The sequence below is a fragment of the Podarcis pityusensis genome, assembly GCF_964106645.2.
Source record: "Podarcis pityusensis genome assembly, chromosome: 1".
Classification (NCBI taxonomy): Eukaryota; Metazoa; Chordata; class Lepidosauria; order Squamata; family Lacertidae; genus Podarcis; species Podarcis pityusensis.
This window is the reverse complement of record NC_138028.1, coordinates 89114377-89137718: the sequence shown is the minus strand read 5'-3', so window position 1 is coordinate 89137718 and position 23342 is coordinate 89114377. Positions and strand designations below refer to the sequence as shown.

Genomic DNA, 23342 nt, shown 5'->3' with positions numbered 1-23342 from the left:
TCACAGAACATCTGCCTCAGGTGCTACTAAGCTTTGAGGAGGCGTTTCCTACTATTATTCTCCTCTTTCAAGTAGTGCAGTTAAGTAATCTTAAACTAAATTTAGACTCCAGACTTACCGGTTGTTTGGATGGCATTGTATGTTATTTCACTTATTTTGAAATAAGTGAGAAAGTCATGTACTGAGGGTCCCTCCTGCTCATTCTGCGGAATGGGGCCCTGCCTGGATGGCTGCCCCCATATCCTGCCCCATTTAATGGCACAACTGCCTGTCTCTTGCACAGTTACATCGTTCACCTGTTCAGATTGCTAGCTGTCATTTCATAGCAAATCCCAACACATCCTCAAAGTCCTCACAGGGAATGAATAACGGCAGCATCATTCATTATTCACCCATCACAGACTGACATAGAGGAAACATCACAACTTGGCTAGTGCTCCAACCCAGTGTTTACAGTAAAAGGAAAGGAGCAGGATGGATAAGGTTGTTTAATCAGTCCCAGCAGCTCACAGTTGATTCCCAAGAACAGATTTGCTATTTAGACAGTTGACACGAACATTTTCAGCTAGCAACTTTGCTGCTTTAAGGAACCCTTTTTCACCCTTCAATCACAAGAGAGGCTCATTATTCCTGCACACCCAAATGTCTCTGAGGCTAAATGAGTACCACAAAATTAGAAAGTTAGAAGGGGGGGTGGAGAAAGAAACTGCCTTCCCCAACCTGGTACCTTCCAAACATTCTGGACTATGGCTCACATCAGCCCCATCCGGCATGGCCACTGGTTAGGAAAGATGGAAGTTTTCATCCAAAACTCTGGAGATACCATGTTGGGAAAGGTTGACCTATGGAGAGCAGATGAGCTATTGCTTTGACCAAAGTAGGCTGTAACCATATTCTCATTTCTCTAACCAACAGAACAAGTCCATGCCCAACATCATTTCTAGCATTCCTCCCTCTCACAGAAGACCCTAACTGGTGCTCTGTACTCAACCACAACTCTCTCTGTAAGTCAAAAGAACATGCTGGGAATTATTTTTAGCATTGATGCTTTCCCTGCCAACCACTCCCACAAGCAAGGAATGTCTGCATATGCAGCCCACCTGTTCCCTGCCAGCAGATCAAGGCTGCCTCCCTGGACAAGCAGAGCCTTCAAGCAGCTCCAGGTGTAAGAGAAAGAGGCATGAGAAAACTGCTCGTCACATCAGCAGCTGCCATGCACGAAACCAGGATCAGTTCTTGATAAGCATCCATTTGCAAGCACTATAACACATAAACATTATGTGCCACTCTTAATAATATACACCCCCGAGAAGTCTGCAGTGAGAATTTAAAAAGTCAGTGCAAACTTAACAAATGCAAAACACACGCTCTCTTGAAAGGAAAGAGTAGGCTATGCAATAAAACTACCGGAATTGATGAAGAACATAATAGTTACAAGTCTGGTCCCTAAGAGATAGCAAAGCAGACACCAAGCCAGTTTGTTGGAGGGAATTCTACAATCAGTGTGTCACAGATGAAAATTCTTGCTCCTGGTCACCACCCACCCTATGAGCTACATAGGAAGCTACTTTATTCAAAGTCAGACCATTGGTTCCTCTAGGTCAACATTGTTTACACTAGGGTTTCCCAAACTTGGGTCTCCAGCTGTTTTTGGACTACAGTTCCCATCATCCCTGACCAATGGTCCTGCTAGCTAGGGATGATGGGGACTGTAGTCCAGAAACAGCTGGAGACCCATGTTTGGGAAACCCTGGTCTACACTGACTGGAAGTGGCTCTCAAAGATTCAGACAAGGGTTCATCTCCCAGCCCTGCCTGGAGATGCTGGTGATTAATCCTGGGACCTTCTGTATTCAAAGCAGATGCTCTACCACTTGAGTTATGGCAATCCACATCTCTTTCAGCTGCTTTCATATCAGATGCTGGTATCTTACATTGAATATATCTTAAAATAGCTTTCTTGGATCCCAGAATGAAACCTGGGATCTTTTGCATGCAAAGCTGAAGGAATGCAGTAGGTCAACATCTGGGGAGGCTGAAGAGCAAGCTTTCCTTAAGGTACATGCTTTTACCATAATGCTAATGGGGCTGAGGTAGTAGCAGCTTTCATGTGACTACTAAGCTTGTGCCCAAGGCGAGCTTTGAACTGAAAACCAATTTGGTGCCATAGCTGAAGAAAATGAATTGTGAAGCAGAAGGCCCTTGGTTCAAAGCTTGCCTTTGAGCAATGAATTTAAAAGCCACTCTCTCAGCCTCAAGATGCAGTGTCCCCCATCTCCCTTCAATACAGGGATATCACTGTGAACCAGTAATACCGATCTATGTTCCTAATAGATGTGAGGAACTCTAGATACGTACACAACAGTATTAATTGGCCGTTACAGCAAATACTTTTTGCCACTATAACGCTATGTAAGCTATCAAGAGCCAATCACATCTGAGCAAGCAATTGCAAGTGGGTCAGTGTCACAGTTGCATAGAAAACTAGATCACCCCACAATGCATAAGGAGGAGCCAATATTGCCCATGGATTGTCAACTTCAGCTTGGGAATATTTTGTACTTGGAACAGCTTGTTTTCTGCTCTTTTGGCTTAACTATTCATGTTTCATTGCATCAATTTGGATACAACAGATGAACATTAATCAAGAATTTTATAAAAGAGCAACAGGTAGATGCAAATAGCTACTGGCTATTATGTTTTCTAAGGGACGCGGGTGGCGCTGTGGGTTAAACCACAAAGCCTAGGACTTGCTGATCAGAAGGTCAGTGGTTTGAATCCCCGCAACAGGGTGAGCTCCCGTTGCTCGGTTCCTGCTCCTGCCAACCTAGCAGTTCAAAAGCACCTCAATTACAAGTAGATAAATAGGTACCACTCTGGCGGGAAGGTAAACGGCATTTCGTGTGCTGCTCTGGTTCACCAGAAGCGGCTTAGTCATGCTGGCCACATGACCCGGAAGCTGTATGCCGGCTCCCTCAGCCAATAAAGCGAGATAAGCGCTCCAACCCGAGAGTCGGTCACAACTGGACCTAATGGTCAGGGGTCCCTTTACCTTTACCTTTATTATGTTTTCTGAAAAACAGTTCTTGCTTCTTTTTCCCTGTAGCCCTTGGCACAACCCAAAATGTGCTCTGCACCTAGTCTTGATCTAGTCTTCTGAAGTCTATATTCTGTCTACTCTGTTTACACTGCTGACCGTGGGTCTTTTTTAAAAATCCTGCTCTGAAACATCTTTTCTCCTCCCGTGCCCCCATTTTTACCATTTTACTGAAAATCATTTCTCTGAAGACAAGTTCTGAGAGGCTCAGAAGCTAGCTCACTACTCTGTGACATTTCAGCTGGGTCTTAATAAAATGTATTTATACACCTTTTGCTCTGGGGGTGGGGTTTCTAATGGCGAGAGGAAGCATGCAGCTATCTGCAGGTTATTGTACAGCAGCTCATTCTGATGGAAGTAGCACAAAGGACAATAACTGAATGCAGATCATCCTAGGAGGAAGAATCCTCCTCCTCCTGACCATCCCCAGTTGTGCTGCTCGTCAAACTCCAGAGGGGCCTGAGACCACCGGAATGTTAGCACCGCTGCCAAAAAACAAGTCATGTTCGGCTTGTGTGTCACGTAGCAAAGTCAGCCTCTAAGCAAAGAGGGAGGGAGATCTCGTGCCATTCGCAGAGTAAAAAGGAAGCACGCTTGTCGTTCTCTGAATGGACATACAAGGTATTTAGAACAAGATTCCCCCCCTTCCCTCCCCATTCAGGAAAAAGAAAAAGATGACAGCGCTGTGCAATGAGAGAGACAGCTAAGTTTATATCTCTTCCACTTTCGCAGCAGACCATGTGCCTGCATGGACTGTAACAAAAAGAGACTCTCAGCCCAGGGCAAATCAAAGACAGCTGCCTGTCTTCACAGGAACACAGCAAACAATCGGTCCATTTTGCAGTGGATGCCCAGAAGCCATTTCCATCCTTCCTGGGATACCAGCTTGAATACAGAAGGCTCTTTAGCTGCACCGGATCAGCTTTCTTTGGTGCTCTAGTTGCCCCAACTATAATTCCACGGTTGTGGAAATAGACTGCTGCTTATACCATCCTAAGTGTAAGCAACTGGCTTGATGAACAATGAACATATACTGGGCTATTTTATACTTATACTAGCAGAGGAAAATACAGAGACCTGGGCAATCAAGCAAAAAATTATCCACAAAGATCCATTTGTGGCGTGGGAATTGTGCCCCTTTTCACATGTAGAGGAGAGGGAGAAGGAGGATTGGGTAGCCACATGTGGTCTGACCACAGTTGGGAATGTAGGGCAGTAGCAGCATCAACAAAAGCCCTTGTTGTTTGGTTGTTTGTTTTTTATACTCCAGCTTTTTTCCCCCTGATGGTACTCAATGCAGCTTACAAATAAAAACAAGAATCACTAAAAAAAAAAATAATAATTAAAAAACAAGCAACCGTTAATAGAACTAAAACTATATACATATATAAAATATGTTTAAAACATACAAATAATCACTGGAAAAACTGCTATTTGGCACCAGAGGGAAGCTGACATTTTTTTCCTATTCATTCAGAACCTTGTCCACACCATCAGTTTAGAACAATATATTTAGTGGTGTTCTTACTAATTTGCTGCACATCAAAATGGAAGTGCTCATGTTTCAGAGTTCTTGCGTTTCCTACCCATCATGCAATAAATACAGTTCCTCTCCCAGCTAACACCTCCATGACTGTCCTGGCTCCCACTTGCGGACGTAATACTCAGACTCTCCACTTGGTTTTATTCCAGAATTTGCTACATGACCTAAACATATATCAAGTTGGAAGGTACACACTTAGCAGATTATTGCAAAGCTCTAGGATACATGGTTAGGTGTAAGCAAAGACATTGTCTCAAGACTTGACATGCCCCCTGAGCTACCCTTCTGAAGAGGAGGGCAGGCACAATCATCCACAGAAATCCCATCCTGAGCTGTGAGAACGGGCAAGGAGGCATGCTTGTGGGTCTGCTCATGCCACCACAATCAGCATCACATCCTAGTAAGACAAAGTCAATAGTGCGAGTTCACTGTCTGACCTAGGGGGGAAGCACTTTGCTAGCAAGAGATTGGGGCAGAGCCTGGTTCAAAAACCTTTCTCTCGGCACTCAGGACATCCACTGTCACTGAACTTCCTCCTGGCAAGCTGCTGGGCCCCTCCCCAGAATTGGTTTCCCAACTCACATACTATTCTTCCTTCCCATCTGACCAGCCCTGCCAAAAGGTCTCCATAGGGCTCATGAAAATTATTACCCTCAAGACTGAATTACTAAAACATCCTCTTTATGGAAGTGGGCCCTTGGGTCTAGTCTGGAAGCTGCAGCTAGACTGATGATGAGAAGAAGCTACTGCCAACATACTATACGTGTGTTAAAATACCTGCAGTGGCTTCCTATTTGCCACCAAGCCAAATTCTAGTACTAGTGTACAAAGCCCTGAATAACTTAGTCCAGAGGTTTTCAATCTTTTTGGGGCCGTGGCTCCCTTGACCAACTTCATTCTTTCTGTGGCACCCCTGTGGGGCTCAAGAGTCCAGTTATGCCACCCTTGCCTGCAAAGCCAATAATCCCTCACCCCTTTTCAAACACCCTCCCCTTGGGGAGTGTTCCCTCAGCCTCCTCTCATCTCCCCTCTCTTTCGGAGTCCTCTGGGCAGCTGCAGGTGCCATCCCTAATCTCTTGAGCTTCCCCACCCCACCTCACCCCAAAGAGAGATGCCTACTCACACTGCCCCACAGGGACCTGGAAAGCACCCGCTGGCCAGTCCCAGAGGCACCATTCACCTGAGGAGCTTGTAGCCAGGGATGCTGCAACAAACAGCTGTGCAAGCCTTTGGGAGGCCCGAGATGCAAGAGGGCATCAGAGGAAGGGAGGGAAGGAAAGAGGAACAGAGGCCAGTGTTGCCCACAGCACCCTGACCATCATGCAAGGCACCTCAGGGTGCCATTGCACACTGGCTGAAAACCATTGACTTAGTCTATGGTCTATGGTTAAGGACACCTTAAGGACCTCCTCACCATGTATTTTCCAAGTCGATTGTTGAGATCATCTGGGAAGCACTGTTAATGGTCCCCCATGGACCAGAAGAATGACTCATGGCAGTAAGAAGTCATGCTTTCAGGTCATGATGGATAAGCACTGTTGAGTTTCTGGAACTTTGTTTAAACCATCTTATTTCAGGAGGCCTTTGTAACATGATTGCTTCTTTGATTGTGATTATATGCATTTACACTTCAGATGTTTTTAAATTTCTGAGGCTTTACATTTTGGGGGTTTAATGTTGATTTTAAAATTTTGTATATTTTTGTCATTGTATGCTGTTTTGAGACCTAAATACTGAAAAGCAGGATTTTTAAAAAAAAAAAAAAATACTATTGCAAGTACTGCATGAAACAAGTTTGGGAGATATAACAGCAGGCACCTGCCAGATTCACATTACTTGTCTGTACTGCAACGTCCCTGCTGCTTTGTCAACATTTGTTCATAAGGTTTATAATAACCACAGTGGCTGCATATTCACACAGCATGTGGCACTTTAGTACTGAAGTCTTCATCTACTTGAAAAAGCCTTGCAAACAACAAGGTCAACCCCCCTCCCACGGTTGCCTGACATTTCAGGACATTGTGAGGCAAATTAAACATTCCAGGCAAATGCACTGAATAAAGTCCCAACATTTAAATCATCATCATATTATATCCTCAATGAGTTAGACAATACAGGATAGCCTTGGGAGGCTGCTATTTTGAGTCAAGGGAGGCCTTTGCTGAAGCCTTCCTCACCACACACACACACACACACAAATTGTTTTGCTCAACATTTCCAAGCTGCCTCTCTACATGAACTTATAGGTTCTGAAAGAGGCTGGTTTTAGCTTTAGCTTTGGGGGTTTTTTAATCATTTTCAGGGCATTTTTACATTTTACATTTGCATGCTGCACACACATAACAAAAAAAACAAAAAAATCCCAATGGATTTGACCAAAGGTCCATCTAGTCCAGCAGCTTTTTCCTCACAGTGGCCAAACCACCTCAGACAAAGCCACAAGGATCTGTTTACTGTTGTTTCTTTGCTATTTGTGTTCTCTGCCATTGTGCAAAGCCAGCTCAGAAGTGCTTGTGCAACCCCACTGAAGGAGATTGCTAACAGCTTCATGGTGAAGGAGGGACAGAAGAGTCTGTTGCATCTTGGCCAATAGCCAGTCTGTTGCATTTCCATGCTGTTCATGGAGGAAGGCCCCTTTCTTCCACCAATTGTTAGCACCGAAGCCAAGTTAGTTGGTGAAGGAGAAACAGATCACACCATCTCTCCTTTGCCAGCCTGGATGAAATTCCATATATTTCCCTTCATGGTTAAATATGGAGGCTGTAAGATGGGGTCCCATTTCATAAAAAAGATTAGTAGTACTGGCTTAAAAGTATAATGTAAGAATATGGTGAAATTTGAAGTTATGTTAATATGTCTTCCTCCTACTGGTATCATTCTCACCCAGCCTCAGTTCCAACTATGAGTCCGCCCATAGTATGTGAAACCCTTTCAAGGATACACTCATCAAGGGTTAAGGAATGATCAAGACTGACTGTTCGTATATTTAAAGTTGCTTACCAGTTGCTTGTTGAAGTTATGCACACACTGTTCAAATTGCTCGTCTTTTGTTTCATCAGCTTTGCCAAGTTTCTGAAGGACCTGCACATGCACAGAAAAAGAGAACAGAGAAGGGTATTGAAGTCACAAAATTTGAACATTTGTAACCAATAAAAGACAATTCGAGAGGAGGGGGTCACAGTTTCAGCTTTACTGAGTGGCAGAGAACAGGGGGCAGGTTCAAACACTGGGAATGCCGCTTTTAAAGATCTCAGGAAACACTGCAGGAAAACCCCTCTGCTTGGAGAATTTGGATGGCCACTGCCCGTTGCAGAAGACAGTACTGAATGAACAGAGTGACTGCATGTCTTACTTTACTGTGAATAGTCCTCCAGTTTGAAGGGCTTTAAAGGAAAATGAACCATTAGAAGGGAGATTGGACCTTGGACAGCAGAAACCTTGCCTTTGCCCCTCAACAGCACTGAACAGCAAGCTGAGCTGTCACACAGATCAGTCCCTCTCATTATGATGAAATGTATTGCATTTCTATATCAATTATAGGAACGTTTTCTGAATTTGCATATAAGCATATGCAAATTATATGCAAACAAGCACCCTCCTTGTTTGGTGATGCATAAATGGCCACCCTATGGACAAGATAGACCAGTGGTCAGTCTTGATATAAGGCAGCTTCCTAACATCAGTAGTTTTCTCTGTGGTTTTCTCTCCTGCATCACAAAGTCAATGTTTAATAGTTAGAAAATTTCAGCTAATAAAGTGGTACTAAATACAAAACTATAGCGTTGCACTTCATCTACTTAATTTTGCACTGCAGACCAGTTTACCAACTCTTTGGAAATGCAACATAGAAACGGAAGGGGGTTCGGATGACTCACAGACTATATTTCTCATGCAAAACTTATTTGTCCAGCCCTTGGCTGGAGAAGAGTGGTACTGAAAAATCTGCTGAACAGACAATATAAACCACTGTGCAGGTCCCCCAAGAGAAACTTCAGTTAATCTCCTCTCACAAATAAACTATTTTGTGAAAGAGGAAAATTCATATGCTGGAGGCATAAATGTTATCTTCAGATTAATATATATATATATATTAAGAGTTTCAGCCAGAACTGGAACTAGCTTGGGAGAGAGTCCTGTTGTTATCATTCTGCCACCAGGAAGGCTTGGAATAACCATGGCAACCAGCCAGGCTTCTCTTAGTACCAAGAGTCCTTTTTAACAATCAAGTTCACCCACCATTCCAGGCGGAGTAAATCTTAATCAAGACACTTTATTTATCAGCCCTTCCCTTTTAACACTCTTGATTCAAGTGGGTCGCTGAAAGTGGAGTTGCCCACACAGCTAACCCAAGGCTGTTCAGCTTGAGTGACTGAAGGGGGGGGGGAGCAGCAAAGGACACAAACAGTAATGTATGTAGACAGCTTCAGCTGCCACAAATCATGCTTAGGGCTGCTTCACACTTAGGGCTGTTTCAGATGTGAATGTAAAATATTTTACATGCAGCTCATGCATGAAATCATGAAGTTCCACTCATGAGGGAACTGGTATGGGCAATGGCCATGAGGGAACTGGTATGGGCAATAATGTATGGCACATAATATTTGCAACTGACCTATGGAGAGAAGAAAGTTTGAAGAATCCAGCAAGATCACACACAAGGCCTCTCTAGTCTGGTATTCTGTTTCCAACAGCTTGCCAACCAGATGCCTGTGGAAGGCCCATAAGCAGGACATACTGACAACAGTCCTCTCTTGCTGCTCTACAGCAACTGGCTATTCAGAGGCATGCTGCTTGTGATCCTGGAGGTAGTTTATAGCCATCATGACTAGTAGTCATTTAAAACTACATGGATACGTTCAACTGATCCATCAAAGCTTCCTGGTTTGCAGGGGAAACTATAGTTTGCAACTTTCTGAAGTACCAACAAACTATGGCTTCCTGTTAACCAAACATAGAAGTTTCTAATCTCTTCCAATTGCATGCAGAGGAAGGGGGGAGTCGTTGCCAGTCCTCCGCACTACGGCTCAGACTTCAGAGTATCATCTGAGTGCAGCCATTCTCCTTGGGGTGCATTAGTATTCCTGCTGTTTAGAAACTATCCGTGTGTGTGTGTGTGTGAAGCATTCCTGGAGGGGAAAGTGGGGTATCAGTATATAAAGAACCTCCTCATTCACCCAACACTGATAACAAATACAGAAGATGGTGGCTACCTCCTTGTTTGTTGGCATGACAGAGCTCAAGACACAACCCACATATCAACCAACGTATTTTTTGCTCTATAAGACTCCTTTTTCCCTCCTAAAAAGTAAGGGGAAATGTGTGTGCGTCTTATGGAGCGAATGCAGGCTGCGCAGCTATCCCAGAAGCCAGAACAGCAAGAGGGATTGCTGCTTTCACTGCGCAGCAATTCCTCTTGCTGTTCTGGCTTCTGAGATTCAGAACATTTTTTTTCTTGTTTTCCTCCTCCAAAAACTACATGCATCTTGTGGTCTGGTGCGTCTTATAGAGAGAAAAATATGGTATTTAGGCCCTGCTTAGAGATACCTACTTCAAACTCTAAGAATCCCTAGTATACAAGCACTGAATTTAGAAAGAGATCCAAGATTCCCGTTCATTTCACACTGTCATTTTGAATTTAGTCATACATGCACACACGTATAGACAGCTGATTCTCTGTAGCATTGCAACATGCATCACAAAGCACTCAGGTTTCAGAGTATCATTCTGTCCAAGTGTGCAAAAACATCACTGAAGACCAGTATTTAATCACTGAGTGGGTGGCTAGCTAAGCAACATCCTCTGCAGAAATTGGAGCTCTCCGAACTCAACCAGTCTGGAAACACAGAAGGCTATGTTAGCAGGGAATGTGATACGAACTTGGCCACCAACTTGTGTTTCCACCACGCCTGTTATAAATCCACCTAGCCTTTTGGGGTTAGGGGAGGAAGTTCTCCTGCTCAAGGCCTTACAGACCCCTTTTTTTCCTTCATACTGCCCTTTGGGGGCTAATCTAAGCTATCAGATGCCATTATTCCAAGCTAAATGGGTTATTTCGTTGGTTGGAATCTGTCATTTCAACTGTTTTAGCTGGTTTTGCTGTTAGATTTTATGGATTTGTATTTGCACATGTTTGTAAACCACTTTGAGAAGCAAATTCGCTTTAAAAAGCAGTCTAATAAATAATAAACAGAATGCAAACTGCACATTTTGAAGACTATTCCTGAGACAGCATTGTTAAAGCTGCATTTTGCATGCATACCATGCATAAGAAATCAAGGGTACACAATTGTCTGCTACTCCTTTTTTAATATCCTGCTACCTATTGGAGGGTAACAATTCATGCTGTGCGCTCTCTCTCTCTCTCTCTCTCTCTCTCTCTCACACACACACACACACACACACACATCACTTCTATCCATCACAATTGCTTGCAACCTTCACCAAGGTTGCAAACAGCCAGGCAGGTGAACTCAGCACTATGCAGGATCAATCTGCCAAGTCATTTTTCATTTGCTCCACACATCCCCTGATTAGGCTGAGAAGATTAAGGTTTATCCGCACATATTTAAAGAGCCCTTAAATCAATTTTCTCATAGCAATACAGCATTACTTGACAAAATTTACAGTTTGCAAAGAGGGAGCAGAGGAGGGAAGAATAGGGATAGTTAAGTGTGTGTGTCTTCACCTATTATTCCAGAATGCATTTGAAAAGCCAAATCACAAAATTTCAATCCTTTCTAGGAAATGCACAACTCTGGATAAGGGGTCTAGAGAGCTCCGTGTTCCAATAGCTATCGCAGTGAGAGACAGTAAAATCAAACTCCAAGAGCAAATTCTGGTAGCTCTTTCAAAATATTGAGGTGGTCATATTTATAGTTTCACACTAAATACAGAAAGTGTAAGAGTAAATGGCAAAGCTGAAAGGAAATAGAATGTGTTTTTAAAAGATTTTTAAGCTTTGTGCCATTGTCCTTCTAGGCAGCAGTTTGGAAAACCCTAATGCAGAGTCTTCTTTGAGAACACAGAAGGAGTTGCACACTTCTTTGGCTCCCAGCTACCATCCTCAATTAGAACAAGGGAATAGCTAATACAAAGAGGCATTTGAAAAAACATAGGCTGACGCACAGGTAAAATGATCAATTCTAAACTGGGGAAAGGGTCATTTAACAAAGATAAGAACTCAGAATGTTACAAAAGCTCAAAGGTGACACAGAACAATCAACAAATGTAGAAAATGTGGCCATAAAAACAGGCATGGAACTGTCTGCTGAAGGTCTGTCTACACATGTGTACACATGTGTACGAGCTCAAAATTTATGTGAAGCTATAGTTCCCAAGAAGTCTGATTAATTAATTACTATGTATTTTTAATAGTTCAGTTTTCAGTTTGCAATGGTTCAACTCAGAGGGCCAAATGAGATAAAATATGAAATTGATCTTTCTGTTTTAAAAAATGGACGGTTTTTTTTAAAAAAATAATGAAAATTGGACTCACAGCAAGTGGGGAAGAAGGAAATTAACCTTTTCCTCCCCTGCCATGCCCCTAACTAAAATCATTTCTGCAAATCGTGCTCTTTGGCATTCCCATGGGAAACTTCCTCCTAATGCAAAATAGCAGTTTCTGAGGAGCAAGTGCAGAAAAGAGGAAAGGGTTAAATTTCTCTGCCTGCTGCAAATTCACAATAGTTACCAACCTCCTGTCCCAAGAAACTATCATTTACAAAACTTCAGGACTGGGTTCAGCCAGCTTTAACCAAATACTGAGTGTAACTTCTCTACACTCCAAAACAACTAGGACCATGGTGATTTGGATTCAAATTCCTACTCAGCCATGAAGCTAAACAGATGACCTTGCTCTCTAACCTACCTCACAGGGTTGTTGAAACAGGCAGTGGAGGATGAGACAGAGGATAAAAAGAGGGTTGAGAGAACCACCATATTTACTTGAGTCTAATGCACCATTGAATCTAATGTGCACCTCAATTTTCAGAACCTTGAAACCAAAAAGAGTATTTGCTGGGGAATGTAAATGTGCCATCAAATCTAATGTGCACCTTAATTTTCACAATGTAATTTTGTCCCCAAAAAATGGTGGCCATTAGATTTGAGTAAATAAGGTAAGTAAGGTGCCCTGAACTTCTTGGAGGAAGGGTGGGATAAATCTGAAATAAATACTTATTTTAGTCATATTCGAAAACAGTGTTAGAAACTCCAATATATAAGCTAGGCACCAAATGGCTCCTTATACCAGAGTTAAGGTTACCCAGAAAGAATGCCTAGTTGCCATTTTTGGGCCAGGTGGCTTGAAATACTTATTTTTCAATACAACTTTTTGGTTCCTTGAATTCATTCTCTTTGTGCGGATACAATATGATGGATAGGATTCTTCAGGATGTGTTGCTAGTGTGGGAAAACAGTCAAGATCCAAGGATCCCCAGGCACACACCTTCAGAAGATGGAGAGGTCAGGCATCATCCTGGCACCTGGGCATCTTCACTTGGTTACAAGTGGCTGATAGCCAGGTGCAAAATGCACCTGGTGAATTTTGAATGCTGTCTGAAAACCGCACAGGCTATACCACTTCTTGCAACTGTTGACTTTCTAAGAGACAGAATTCAGGCTTTATATGTTACCAGATTCTTAAAAGGAGAGTCCACCGTAAGAGTGTGTAGATCAGAATGTATAAAGTGCTGCTTATAGGCATGCATGATGTGCAAAAGCCCTGAAAAGCCTTGAATTATTGGGAGGGGGGGCACAGTTAAATGGCTCTTAATCTCAGGGATTTCCAGCAACTGGAAGGTACTATTCCAAACCCTGTGCCTCTGTGATGATGGTCAACGCCTTATATCAGCCTCCCCCAATCTGGTGCCTTACAGTTATTTCTCACTAACCACAGCTAGCATGGCCAATGATCAGGGGTAGTCAGAGTTAGAATCGTATAACATCTAGAGGGCATCAGATTGGGGAGGGCTGCCTTATATTACAAACCATCCCACTTCAGGCCATTGCCATATTTTGTATGTGGAAGGGCTTTCTATGCAGGATCTGCTCCTAAAAAAATTCAGATAGAATTCAAAATCTCTGTAAGGGGCTCCTCTTGGAGAGGCAGGTGATGCAGCAGATATTTGGCTCCAGCATCAGGAGAAATTGCCATTCAGAGGGAGGGAAGGGGTGTTTGCCGTGTGTACACCACAGCAAACAGGGAGGTGGTGTTGGCTGTTGACAAGAGGCAGCACCCAACCCCTGGGAATTGGAACAGGACCAAACCCAAGATGAAGTGGAAGACTTCAACTGACCTTCCCACCCAAGTGTGTCCAAATCAGATCCAGACAGATCCTCGAGAGAAATGCTTTGGTACAAAACCTTTTGCTGAAGCAGCAGATGGCAAAGAACGCAAGCAACATCAGTTATGTGTGTCCGTTTTGGCCACTAATGAACTGTGAGCTCATAGGATGACATCCATCCCCTGGAGAAGTAAGTGCAAGTGGTGTCAGATTAGACCGTTCGCAGGCAGCTATTGGCGCTCCGCTCTCCCCCATCCTCCCCCTGCGTAACGCCATCGCGCTTAATCTGTCGGATCATTGCAAAGCCAGATAAAGTTGGTTAGGATTGAAACTTCAGGCTCTTTGCAGCTATAAATGGAGCAGATTTGCCCAAAGACAGTTGATGGAAAGAACCTAGCAGAAGTCAATGTAGCACCCAGGATCAGCTCACAATGGCAAGAATTAGTTGTATGGTTGGAGGAGGAGGAGGAAAGGGAAAGGGAGGGGAAAACACATGGGAGGCTGAACCAATGATCTGGTTGCATTTAAACTGTTGAATAACCAACAGCTCCTTGCTTCTGCCACATTCCTCCTGGTACCTTCCATTTACCCAGAGAACTGCTGGCAGTTTTAACACCCAGAGATCAGCAATACAACACAGAGCCAGCAATTGCCCCCATATCACACATGCAGTATGAAAAATAATGTTATACCCCTTTTGCAGATATGGAAATCTATTAGCAGGATATGACTTTTCGCCTCCAATATCCTGGAACATCCTAGAATTTTCAATATGGGTTTTGGCAGAGACTTCCATAGGCCAGTTTTTTTGTAGTGTTTTGTTTTACCCAGGATGCTCATGGTCTAAAACCAACATCCATAGCGTAAGAAGCTGAACAGAAATTCCACCGATGCAAATAATTAAGAGAGACCAAGACAGCAAATTAATCAATAGGCTCAAGACATGCAAGACACCGGCATCTTCACAGACATTCAAGAGACATAAAGGAAATTCATATGGGAGAAGGGAATCACAATATGGTGGCTTGCTCCAACCCCTGACCTAGAACATCAGAAGAGAGCCTACTTGGGTCTACTGAAATATATCTAGGGTCCTATCTATGCAAGCAAGATTCCCCCATAAGCTTTATCCACATTTAGGTGAATGCACAGGGATCAGAATGTTCAGAAACTTCAACTAGCGCAGAATTCAGTGACCAGGTTGCTCACTGGGGTAAGATGGTTTTAACATATTACACCAATCCTGGCCCAACTGGACTGCTTTAATTTGTTTCCGAGCCCAATTCAAAGTGATGGTTTTCACCTATGAAGCCTTAAATGGCTCAGGACTGCCATACAGTGGTGGAGCTTCATGCTCCGGCACCGGGGGGAGGAGAGCAGACGGGGCGGGGCTGGTGCATGTCCTGGAGGCGGGGCACGCCATCTGTGGGGGTGGGGCACCCAGCACGGGCGGAGGGCAGCCGCAATGGCACCCTGCCAGGATCGCACTGCCGGGAGCGGTGCGCTCCCCCCGCACTCCTCTTCCTCCGCCAGTGCTGCCATACCTCAAGAACCACCTCTCCCCATATGAACAGAACCGGAACCTGAAATCGTCACCTGTTGCTCATCTTTGTGTGCCTCCTCCATGAGAGGTCTGGAGAGTGGCAGCGCAAGAATGGACCTTTTCTGCCATGGCTCCCCGCTTGTGGAATACTCTCCCCCTCCCCGCCCCCCAGGAGGCTTGCCTGGCGCCTTCATTATATATATTTAGGCAGCCCGTGAAAACATTATTTGCCCAGACCTATGGCTTTTTAAATGTGTTTGGGATGTTAGGGGGGTTGTTATTATGTTATGTATTTTTTATTTTTATACCGTAAACCACCCTGTGAACTTTGGATATAATATAGTTGTTGTTGTTGTTGTTGTTGTTGTTGTTATTCTGTTACACACACACACACACACACACATACACACATTTATTTCATCCAGATTGAACATCTGTTCAGGCTATCGATATTGAGTTAGAGGGTTTGTGGAATGGAGTAACAGGATCTTCTGGCCTTCTGCATCTACTTCTGGGATAAAAAATATATTTTAAGAAAATGTGGCACAGAATTCTTCAAGTGAGGAAATACTTAATATGAGCACACACCTTGAATAATTTCACCCTTAAAAAGCTAAGAAGCTAGACTGAAGTTTTATTTTAATTTATTTTCCTGACTCAAAATAATAAACCATTGTATCGTCTGAGAATATCTTCTGTTACAAAGATACAATGCGGGGATGGCAGCCATTTCTAACCATATTGATGGTATAAATATTTTGCTTGTCTTATCTTACAAAGGAGTGCTTGTTAGCTGTATTTTGAGCAAACAATAATTTTCTGGAATTGAGATTACCGCAGTAACATCAAGGCCCCAAACTCAAAATATGTTGTTGTTGTTTATACCCCGCCTTTTTTCCTGGTAGGGCCTCAGAGAGATGATTATCTTAGGATGTTGCAACGAGCATCTTGTGGACAGTAACACTAAAGACTAATGGATTTGTTGTGGCATAAGCTTTGGCAGCAACTATCTACCTACCCAGTGGTGGGACTTTCAGAACAGCTTCCTTTGTCACAAAGACTAAACCCGCAGAAAGGAGAGGATCAACTGGCCTTTTGAAAGATTCCACAAGACTCAGGGTGCACTCAGACATGGAGATTATTGCATGCCTCTTCCTGGTTATGATGCTAGCACTTCTGTTCCAGTTTCTAATGTTCCTTGTACATTACATTGCCTGTTGTGCTGTGGGACTGTGGCTTTTTCATCAGTGCATAGCCATGTAGTACCAAATTTCATTCACACCTGCAGTGTGACACAATGGACATCATGGGACAGTTGCCACCTTTTATGGCATGTGTGTTTCTGTTTCCCAACTCATCCCCCATGCGCATGATGGAAAAGAACTGTATGCAAGAATACTACCCAACTTGGTCACATGCATGGTCCAAGAAAACCAGTGGGGAAATTACAGTGTAAAACTCCCACAAATTTTCCTGGTTAACAGGACTGCAAGCGAATTCTTTCTGAAAGCAAGTATCACGGAAATGAGCAGTACTCATCGACTAGATTTCTGGAAGTGGCTTTTACGTTGCATGAAAGATGGCATAAAGCATGAAAAATATCAGGAAAAGGCAACATTGGGAAGATGGAATAAAGTGCCATCTGAACACAGCCTCATTGTGATTTGTAACCCTGCCCTAGTTTTTTGAAGAGAAAAAAATCAATCTGAGCATGACAAATCTCTTCTGAACTACATTTTCAGACAGTATCTTTCACAGCTTTTGAACCAGCAGGTGTGTGTTTTAGATAGGAATAGCTGCCGTCTTTTTCTGAGCTGCTTCAGCACAAGCAGAGGGCTCTGTCATAAGATATGAAGCCAACCCTGTCCAACAGTGCACCTTTCACCTTCATAAAGGCCTCAATTCATCTTGTGTAGTTTTCTGGTAAAGCAAATTTTATCTGACAGCAGGAGAAAAGCTTCAAGTGGCCTTTAGGTCATGCCACAGCATCAAGCTAGCTCGGAAAGTGGCACGGAAAGAACATTAGGTCAGACAGGCAATTAGCCCCTTCGTTTCACCCGCCTACCTTGCCCTTCCTTTACCTACAAAATACAGGGATTCCTTCAGAGGGTGACCACCACAATGTCTAGGGCTGCAGCCGCCCCCATCCCAGGAGACAGATGGTGAGATTCAACATTGTGCTATGGCGAATGCCCCATTGGTGCAAAAACATTGCAGCTTGCCAGTTGAAATAACACCCCCCCACCCATCCCACTATTTGGGGGGTGGGGTTTTTCTGACCCCCCAACTCAATTTCAGGGGGCATGAAGAGGAGGGGGAAAGTCCTGCTGTGCAAGTGGGAGCTCTCATGCAGGCCTTGTGCTGACTGAACTTGACAGGTGAATCCCACTCAAAGCCACACCGGAGCAAAGGGATAACGCATCTTCTTGCATTGCAGCCTGCCGCCACTTAGTAAATGATACAGTCCAGCTATTTATTTTGAAAAGGTGCAATTTCCCCACCAATTCAGATGCCCAACCGTATAATGATCATGTCTCTCTGGAAGTCCCTGTTGCTCAGACATATAATGGCCTGGGCTCACACATCACATTAAAGCAAAGGATGGCTAATCTTGAATGAGCAAATATGCAGCTGCACAAAGAGAACCTATTAGGCTTAAGGGCCTTTTTATTAAAGCAGATTGTGTGCTTTCTCAGTCATCCAAGTACAGCTAACATCTCATGTACTAGAGCTGAAGTTAAGCCACATGGTCACTATTCTTCTAAACCTACTCAATATAAATCCATGAATTACTCAGTTTCAAATTGGGACTGGTCAACAGTACACGAGTAATTTCCTAGTTAGGTAAAAATGAAATCTGATCACGCAGTCACAGATTGATACGACTCAAACAATTTGTTCTAATTAAAATGCATTGTTGTATCTACACTGTGCAAGCAGGAGCTACTCGCTATCAATGGTCAAGTGTTCTATAACCTGAATTTCCCAACTAAGGGCTGTTCAAAATTCAGAAGCAAGAACCATGTAAAAATATAAAACTTTTTGAAGGAGATAGAAACAACAAGCTGTAAATAGGGAAAGGAGAGAAAACCATGTTTCAATATTTAAGTGCCAAGAAGACAGAATGATGTGATTACGTACAGCCACAGGTTTACAAAAGTAGGAAAACGTTTTCTATCAAGGGCCACATTCTCACTGGGCAATGTGTTACAAGGAGCATACTGGCAGTGGGTGGAGGAGCTAAGCCAGTGGGAGGCACCCACTTCTTCACTTCTTTATCCAAAAAATTTTCTTTAAAAAGAGCAGTTTTGCAAGCCCTTTCATTGGGAGGTGGGGGGGATTGAGACTGGCAGACATGCAGTAAGGCCCACATGAAATAACCTGAGGTCTCTTCTGTTTCTTAATGAATACTGAATACCAGATTTAGAATGTTAACGGAAGTTTCGACTTAAGTGAAGTTTCTTGGTAAGAAGAATTTCAGTTCCAGAATCCTTATCAGTTTTCTGTCTTATTAGGAACCCTAGTAAGTTTCTCCTTTTTGCCAGTGACCACTAAAATAGGCTTGTTCCTGATTACTGGAGAAAATGCCTTATTTTTCCAACACTGGCCATAAGAATGGTAAAGGCAGTAAGCAAAAAAGAAAAAGGCTGTTTTAAGCCTGTGATCTTGTGTCAAATTGGTTTTCTAAATTAGGCATTGACATTTCCCTGAACCAATGTCAGTCTCTCAGGGAAGCCTCAGTTACTAGGGCTGTTCACGTTGCATCTAATTATAGTTTTTAACTTTGGAGGGAATTGACAGAAGAGGATTACAGAGCGGTTTCTGGTGCTTCCTATTCAGTTTTCTCACATGCTCAACATGCAGGTCCTCTTCTGGAGAATAATCTTGATTACCAGCTGCCAAGTATACTCCTGGTTGGGGGGGGTATCCAAAAAGCACAATTCCCCAATCAGTATTATTATTATTATTATTATTATTATTAGTTGAATTTATATACCACCCTCTACCCAGAGGTGTAGCAACATTGCTTTCAGGGCCTAATTCTTAAGAGACAGAGAGAAGGATTCGAGCTTACCTAGTGTCACCTGAAAAATATGTTTTTATATGTGTTGGTAGCCACCCAGAGTGTCTGGGGCAACCCAGCCACATGGGCAGGGTATAAATATTATTATTATTATTATTATTATTATTATTATTATTATTATTATCATTATCATTATCATTATCATTGTTGTTGTTGTTAATTTATTCCCATTGTTACAATTTTTCACTTTGGTACACATCTCCCACCTTAAGCAAGCATTACATAAACAAGCATCTCAAACACATGCCTGTAAACTACAACTTGATTTCTTTCATGAAACGAGTGAATTTTTATTGACACACATTGTGTTTGCCAGCAATTAAAGCAAAGCGTCACTGCATTCTTCATCCTTACAGGTACCCATTAAACATTTAGCTATAGCTGCATCCTAATGAGATCTGCTATGTGAGGGCAGTTTACAATATAAAAACACAAAAGTACATAACATAGTAACATATAGGGGCACCAACTATGGAGGGTCATGGGGGCCAGGGCCCCCTCCAATACTTTCAAGAAGGGGGCCATCCCCCTCCCATTTTCCCAGTGATTCTCAAAAGAATGCACCAGTACAAAGATGCTTGGCCCTGCCACATCCTTATGAGGATTGCCAGGGACCCGGCCAGGCAAACCATCTTCACCCCACACATCCCTTTGATGATCACCAGAGCTCCTTCCTGCAATAAGTTGAATGGATTTTGTGAAAGGGTGGACACACACATGCACACCCTTCCAAATCAGTGTTTTCAACATTTACCATTCTTGCTACGAACCCTAAAGAAGCATGTTGCAAATCCAGCATCTCTCCATTTCCTGCCTTCTTCCTGCAGGCCCAGTTACAGATTCACTCACTTCTACTCTCCATAAATATTTTGTGCTCTCGGATAACAGAGATCTGATTTAAAGATCAGCAGGTTTTATTTTTGACAACACTGGGAAAGGGCTCGATTACCAAGCTTGGACATGAAGCCTTGTTTGCTCAGTTCTGGGTTCGAAGGGTGGCGACAGATGCTGAATATATTACATGCAAGTGGACAAGAGCTGTCATTGCCGGATGGACTGGAGCAAGACACAATGGAAAGCTTTTGCCGCTGCAACTCAATAGGAGCTCTGTTGAGAAATCCCCAGTATAGTTTCTCTTTATCTCTGCCACCGCATTGGACATAGTCATTTGGGTTTGCTGCTGTTGTTGTTGTTTAAAAAAGGCATGTCAGAGAAACAACAGAGAAACAATTAATTTAATTCATACAACAGAAGAGGTAGACGAAAAAGCTGAAGAGCTTCATGAACTTCTCATAATATGGATCTTCTAAAGAAACATGAACCTCAAAGGCATGGATTCAAAAGCATGTGTGAAAGTGGAGGGGAAAAGGTTGTCCTGATCTGTCTAACTTACTTGAGAGGGAGACAAGAAAATAACTTCTTTGAAATATTAGAGATTAGCTGCGATCTATCCTCACCCACAAAGGAACAGTACAATGTTATCACTAAAAACCTCAGTGTGAATCTTCAGGAGGAATACAGCAAACATGAGTAAATGGCAGGATTAAAACGATTATGAAGATAAGCAGGCATAAGCCTCAGTCTTGCACACTCCTTCCTTACCTTCCTCTACATAGGAGGGGAGCTTTAAAGCCCTCACTTTGAGTTAGCCGCAAGTCATAGGTTGTCTTTACGTCAGAAAACAACAAACTACAGTTATAGTTTGAAATTAGTTTTGATATCCAGTTTTTTCCTTAAACTGTAGCTGATGATCCTAGACTATAGGCAAACCATGGTTAGAACAAACCATAGCTGGCCACTGTGTCTGAATGCAGCAAATCACAATTTGCTTGAAGCATGGTTTGCCCACAAATCAGGATCTGAAGCTACAGTTTGAGCCTGGTTTGGGGGCAAACCACAGTTTGCTGTATTTGGAAGCAATTAAAAACTATGATTTGATACTAATTCAAAGTAAATGCTTCTAACCTTCTCTCCTCCATTCATAGGAAACTAAGAAAGAAGTGTGTTAGGCCAAAGATCATGCCTGGTCGTCATCATGGCAACACCTATTTTGTCATGTCTGAATTCAGCCTCCTTGAACAAGGAAGCCCTTTTTTTTCTTTTTTTTTCTTTGGCAACTCATTGGTAACATGCCAAAATATGTTATGACCTCTATTCTGGATTTAGAGAGGTATCACAAATACATCCAGGTCTTGTTTTGGATTAAGAGGGATGACAGCACTTCCTGATGTGGTTCTAGGAAATGCCCAGAACTACAGTAACAGCAAGCTAGGACAATCAATCAGTTCTTCAAGTTTTCACCTACATGAGACCATTACAAACTTATACATTTGTATTTTGGGGCACTATATAAATTGACATCAGAACTAAACAGCATAATCAAAAGCATGCTGGATGAAGAATTTCGGCTCACAAATTTGCCAGGAAGACTAAAGAAACAGAGATGCTGAATTACATTGCCCTCAAATGAGTTTAGACTCTTCTCCCAAAAGTCTAACATAATGTTATAAGCTGGAGATGCTGCATTACCTTGATGGACATCATCTGACAGCACAAAATGTCCTTAGCTGTGCTTCAGTTTCTTACATAAGGGGCAGGAAGAGCTCAACATAGCATTTTGAATGTTCATAATATAAAACTGTTTTTGTTAGACTGTGAGATTACAAGCGTCCATTAGACTATCTCTGTCCTCAAGGTACACGTATTGGGGCATTTACACCAAAGTAATTGCCATCTGCCCTGTGATTATGTGCAGAGAAGGATGCAGTCATCACATGAAAGTGTCCTGATGTAATCTAAAGAGTTGGCTCAGATTAAAATAGAGGTGAGTTTGTAAGGAAGGAAAGGAAGCAATTACTCTTCTTGGCATAGCAACGAGGGAATGAAGCAAAATGCAATGAACTAAATTGGCTACAAGATATATTCCACATACTATTCACCACCTTTACTGTATTTCATTTACAGCAGAGGAAACAGCACAGATCTTAGAAATGACTGCAGAACACCATGCTGTTAAATTTCACTTCTTTATTTATTTGTATGTAGCTTACATGCAAAAAAAAATTCTTTCTCAATTCTAACATCAACACAGTGACAAAACTATGTAGGCTGGGGAAGGCAGATGGCAGCACAGGATCTACTGGGAAATCTTTGGGTGAATTGGGAGTTAGAAATCCTTGCCCAAGCTTTTTTAACAATGGCAGCTATAAAACCACATGAGCTATACTGCTGAAATGAAGAGAGCTGGGCAGTGGAGTATCCAGGAGAGAATTTATGTGTGGAAGGACTGAGAACTCAGTTCAGATGGGGCATTTGGAACAATCTCCTGGAATCTGAACTCTTTCAATATATGTCTTTTGCACCAGCCTCAAGATTCTACAAAGTAGATCATGCAAAGCCAAAGTCTGCTAACTCCTGCTTTAGATTAATTCAAAAAGCCCTTAAAGAAAAATTGCTGTCTTATATCCAGTTTGACCATTAGTCCCTCTAGTTCAATACTATCTTCTCTGAAAGGCATTTGCTCTACGAGGTCTCCAACAAAAGTCATTCCCATTCTTGGTGCCAGAGATCCTTATCACCCAAGATGCTGAAGATTGAACCTAGGATCTCCTGCATGCAATGCATGTCCTTGGGCACTGAACTAAGGCCTCTCATCCTTCCATCAAGGATCTACCCTTCTGACTTCAAAAATTAAGGTCTGGTCAATACCCTTAAGAGAACTATATACAGCAAACCGCATACATTTCTACCGCGCCTGGGATAGCTCAGTCGGTAGAGCATGAGACTGTTAAT

General features: G+C 42.8%; 1 protein-coding gene across 16 annotated transcripts in view; it reads right to left on the bottom strand.

The window, feature by feature from the left end:
* The window catches only part of BIN1 (bridging integrator 1), a 116277-nt gene that overhangs the window by 59951 nt on the left and 32984 nt on the right, over positions 1-23342 (bottom strand). For all 16 annotated transcript variants that reach the window (XM_081007180.1, XM_081007171.1, XM_081007179.1 and 13 more), the window contains exon 2: positions 7640-7720. In XM_081007180.1, coding sequence (XP_080863306.1) covers positions 7640-7720 — 81 coding nt within the window. The remainder of the gene's footprint in view (positions 1-7639; positions 7721-23342) is intronic.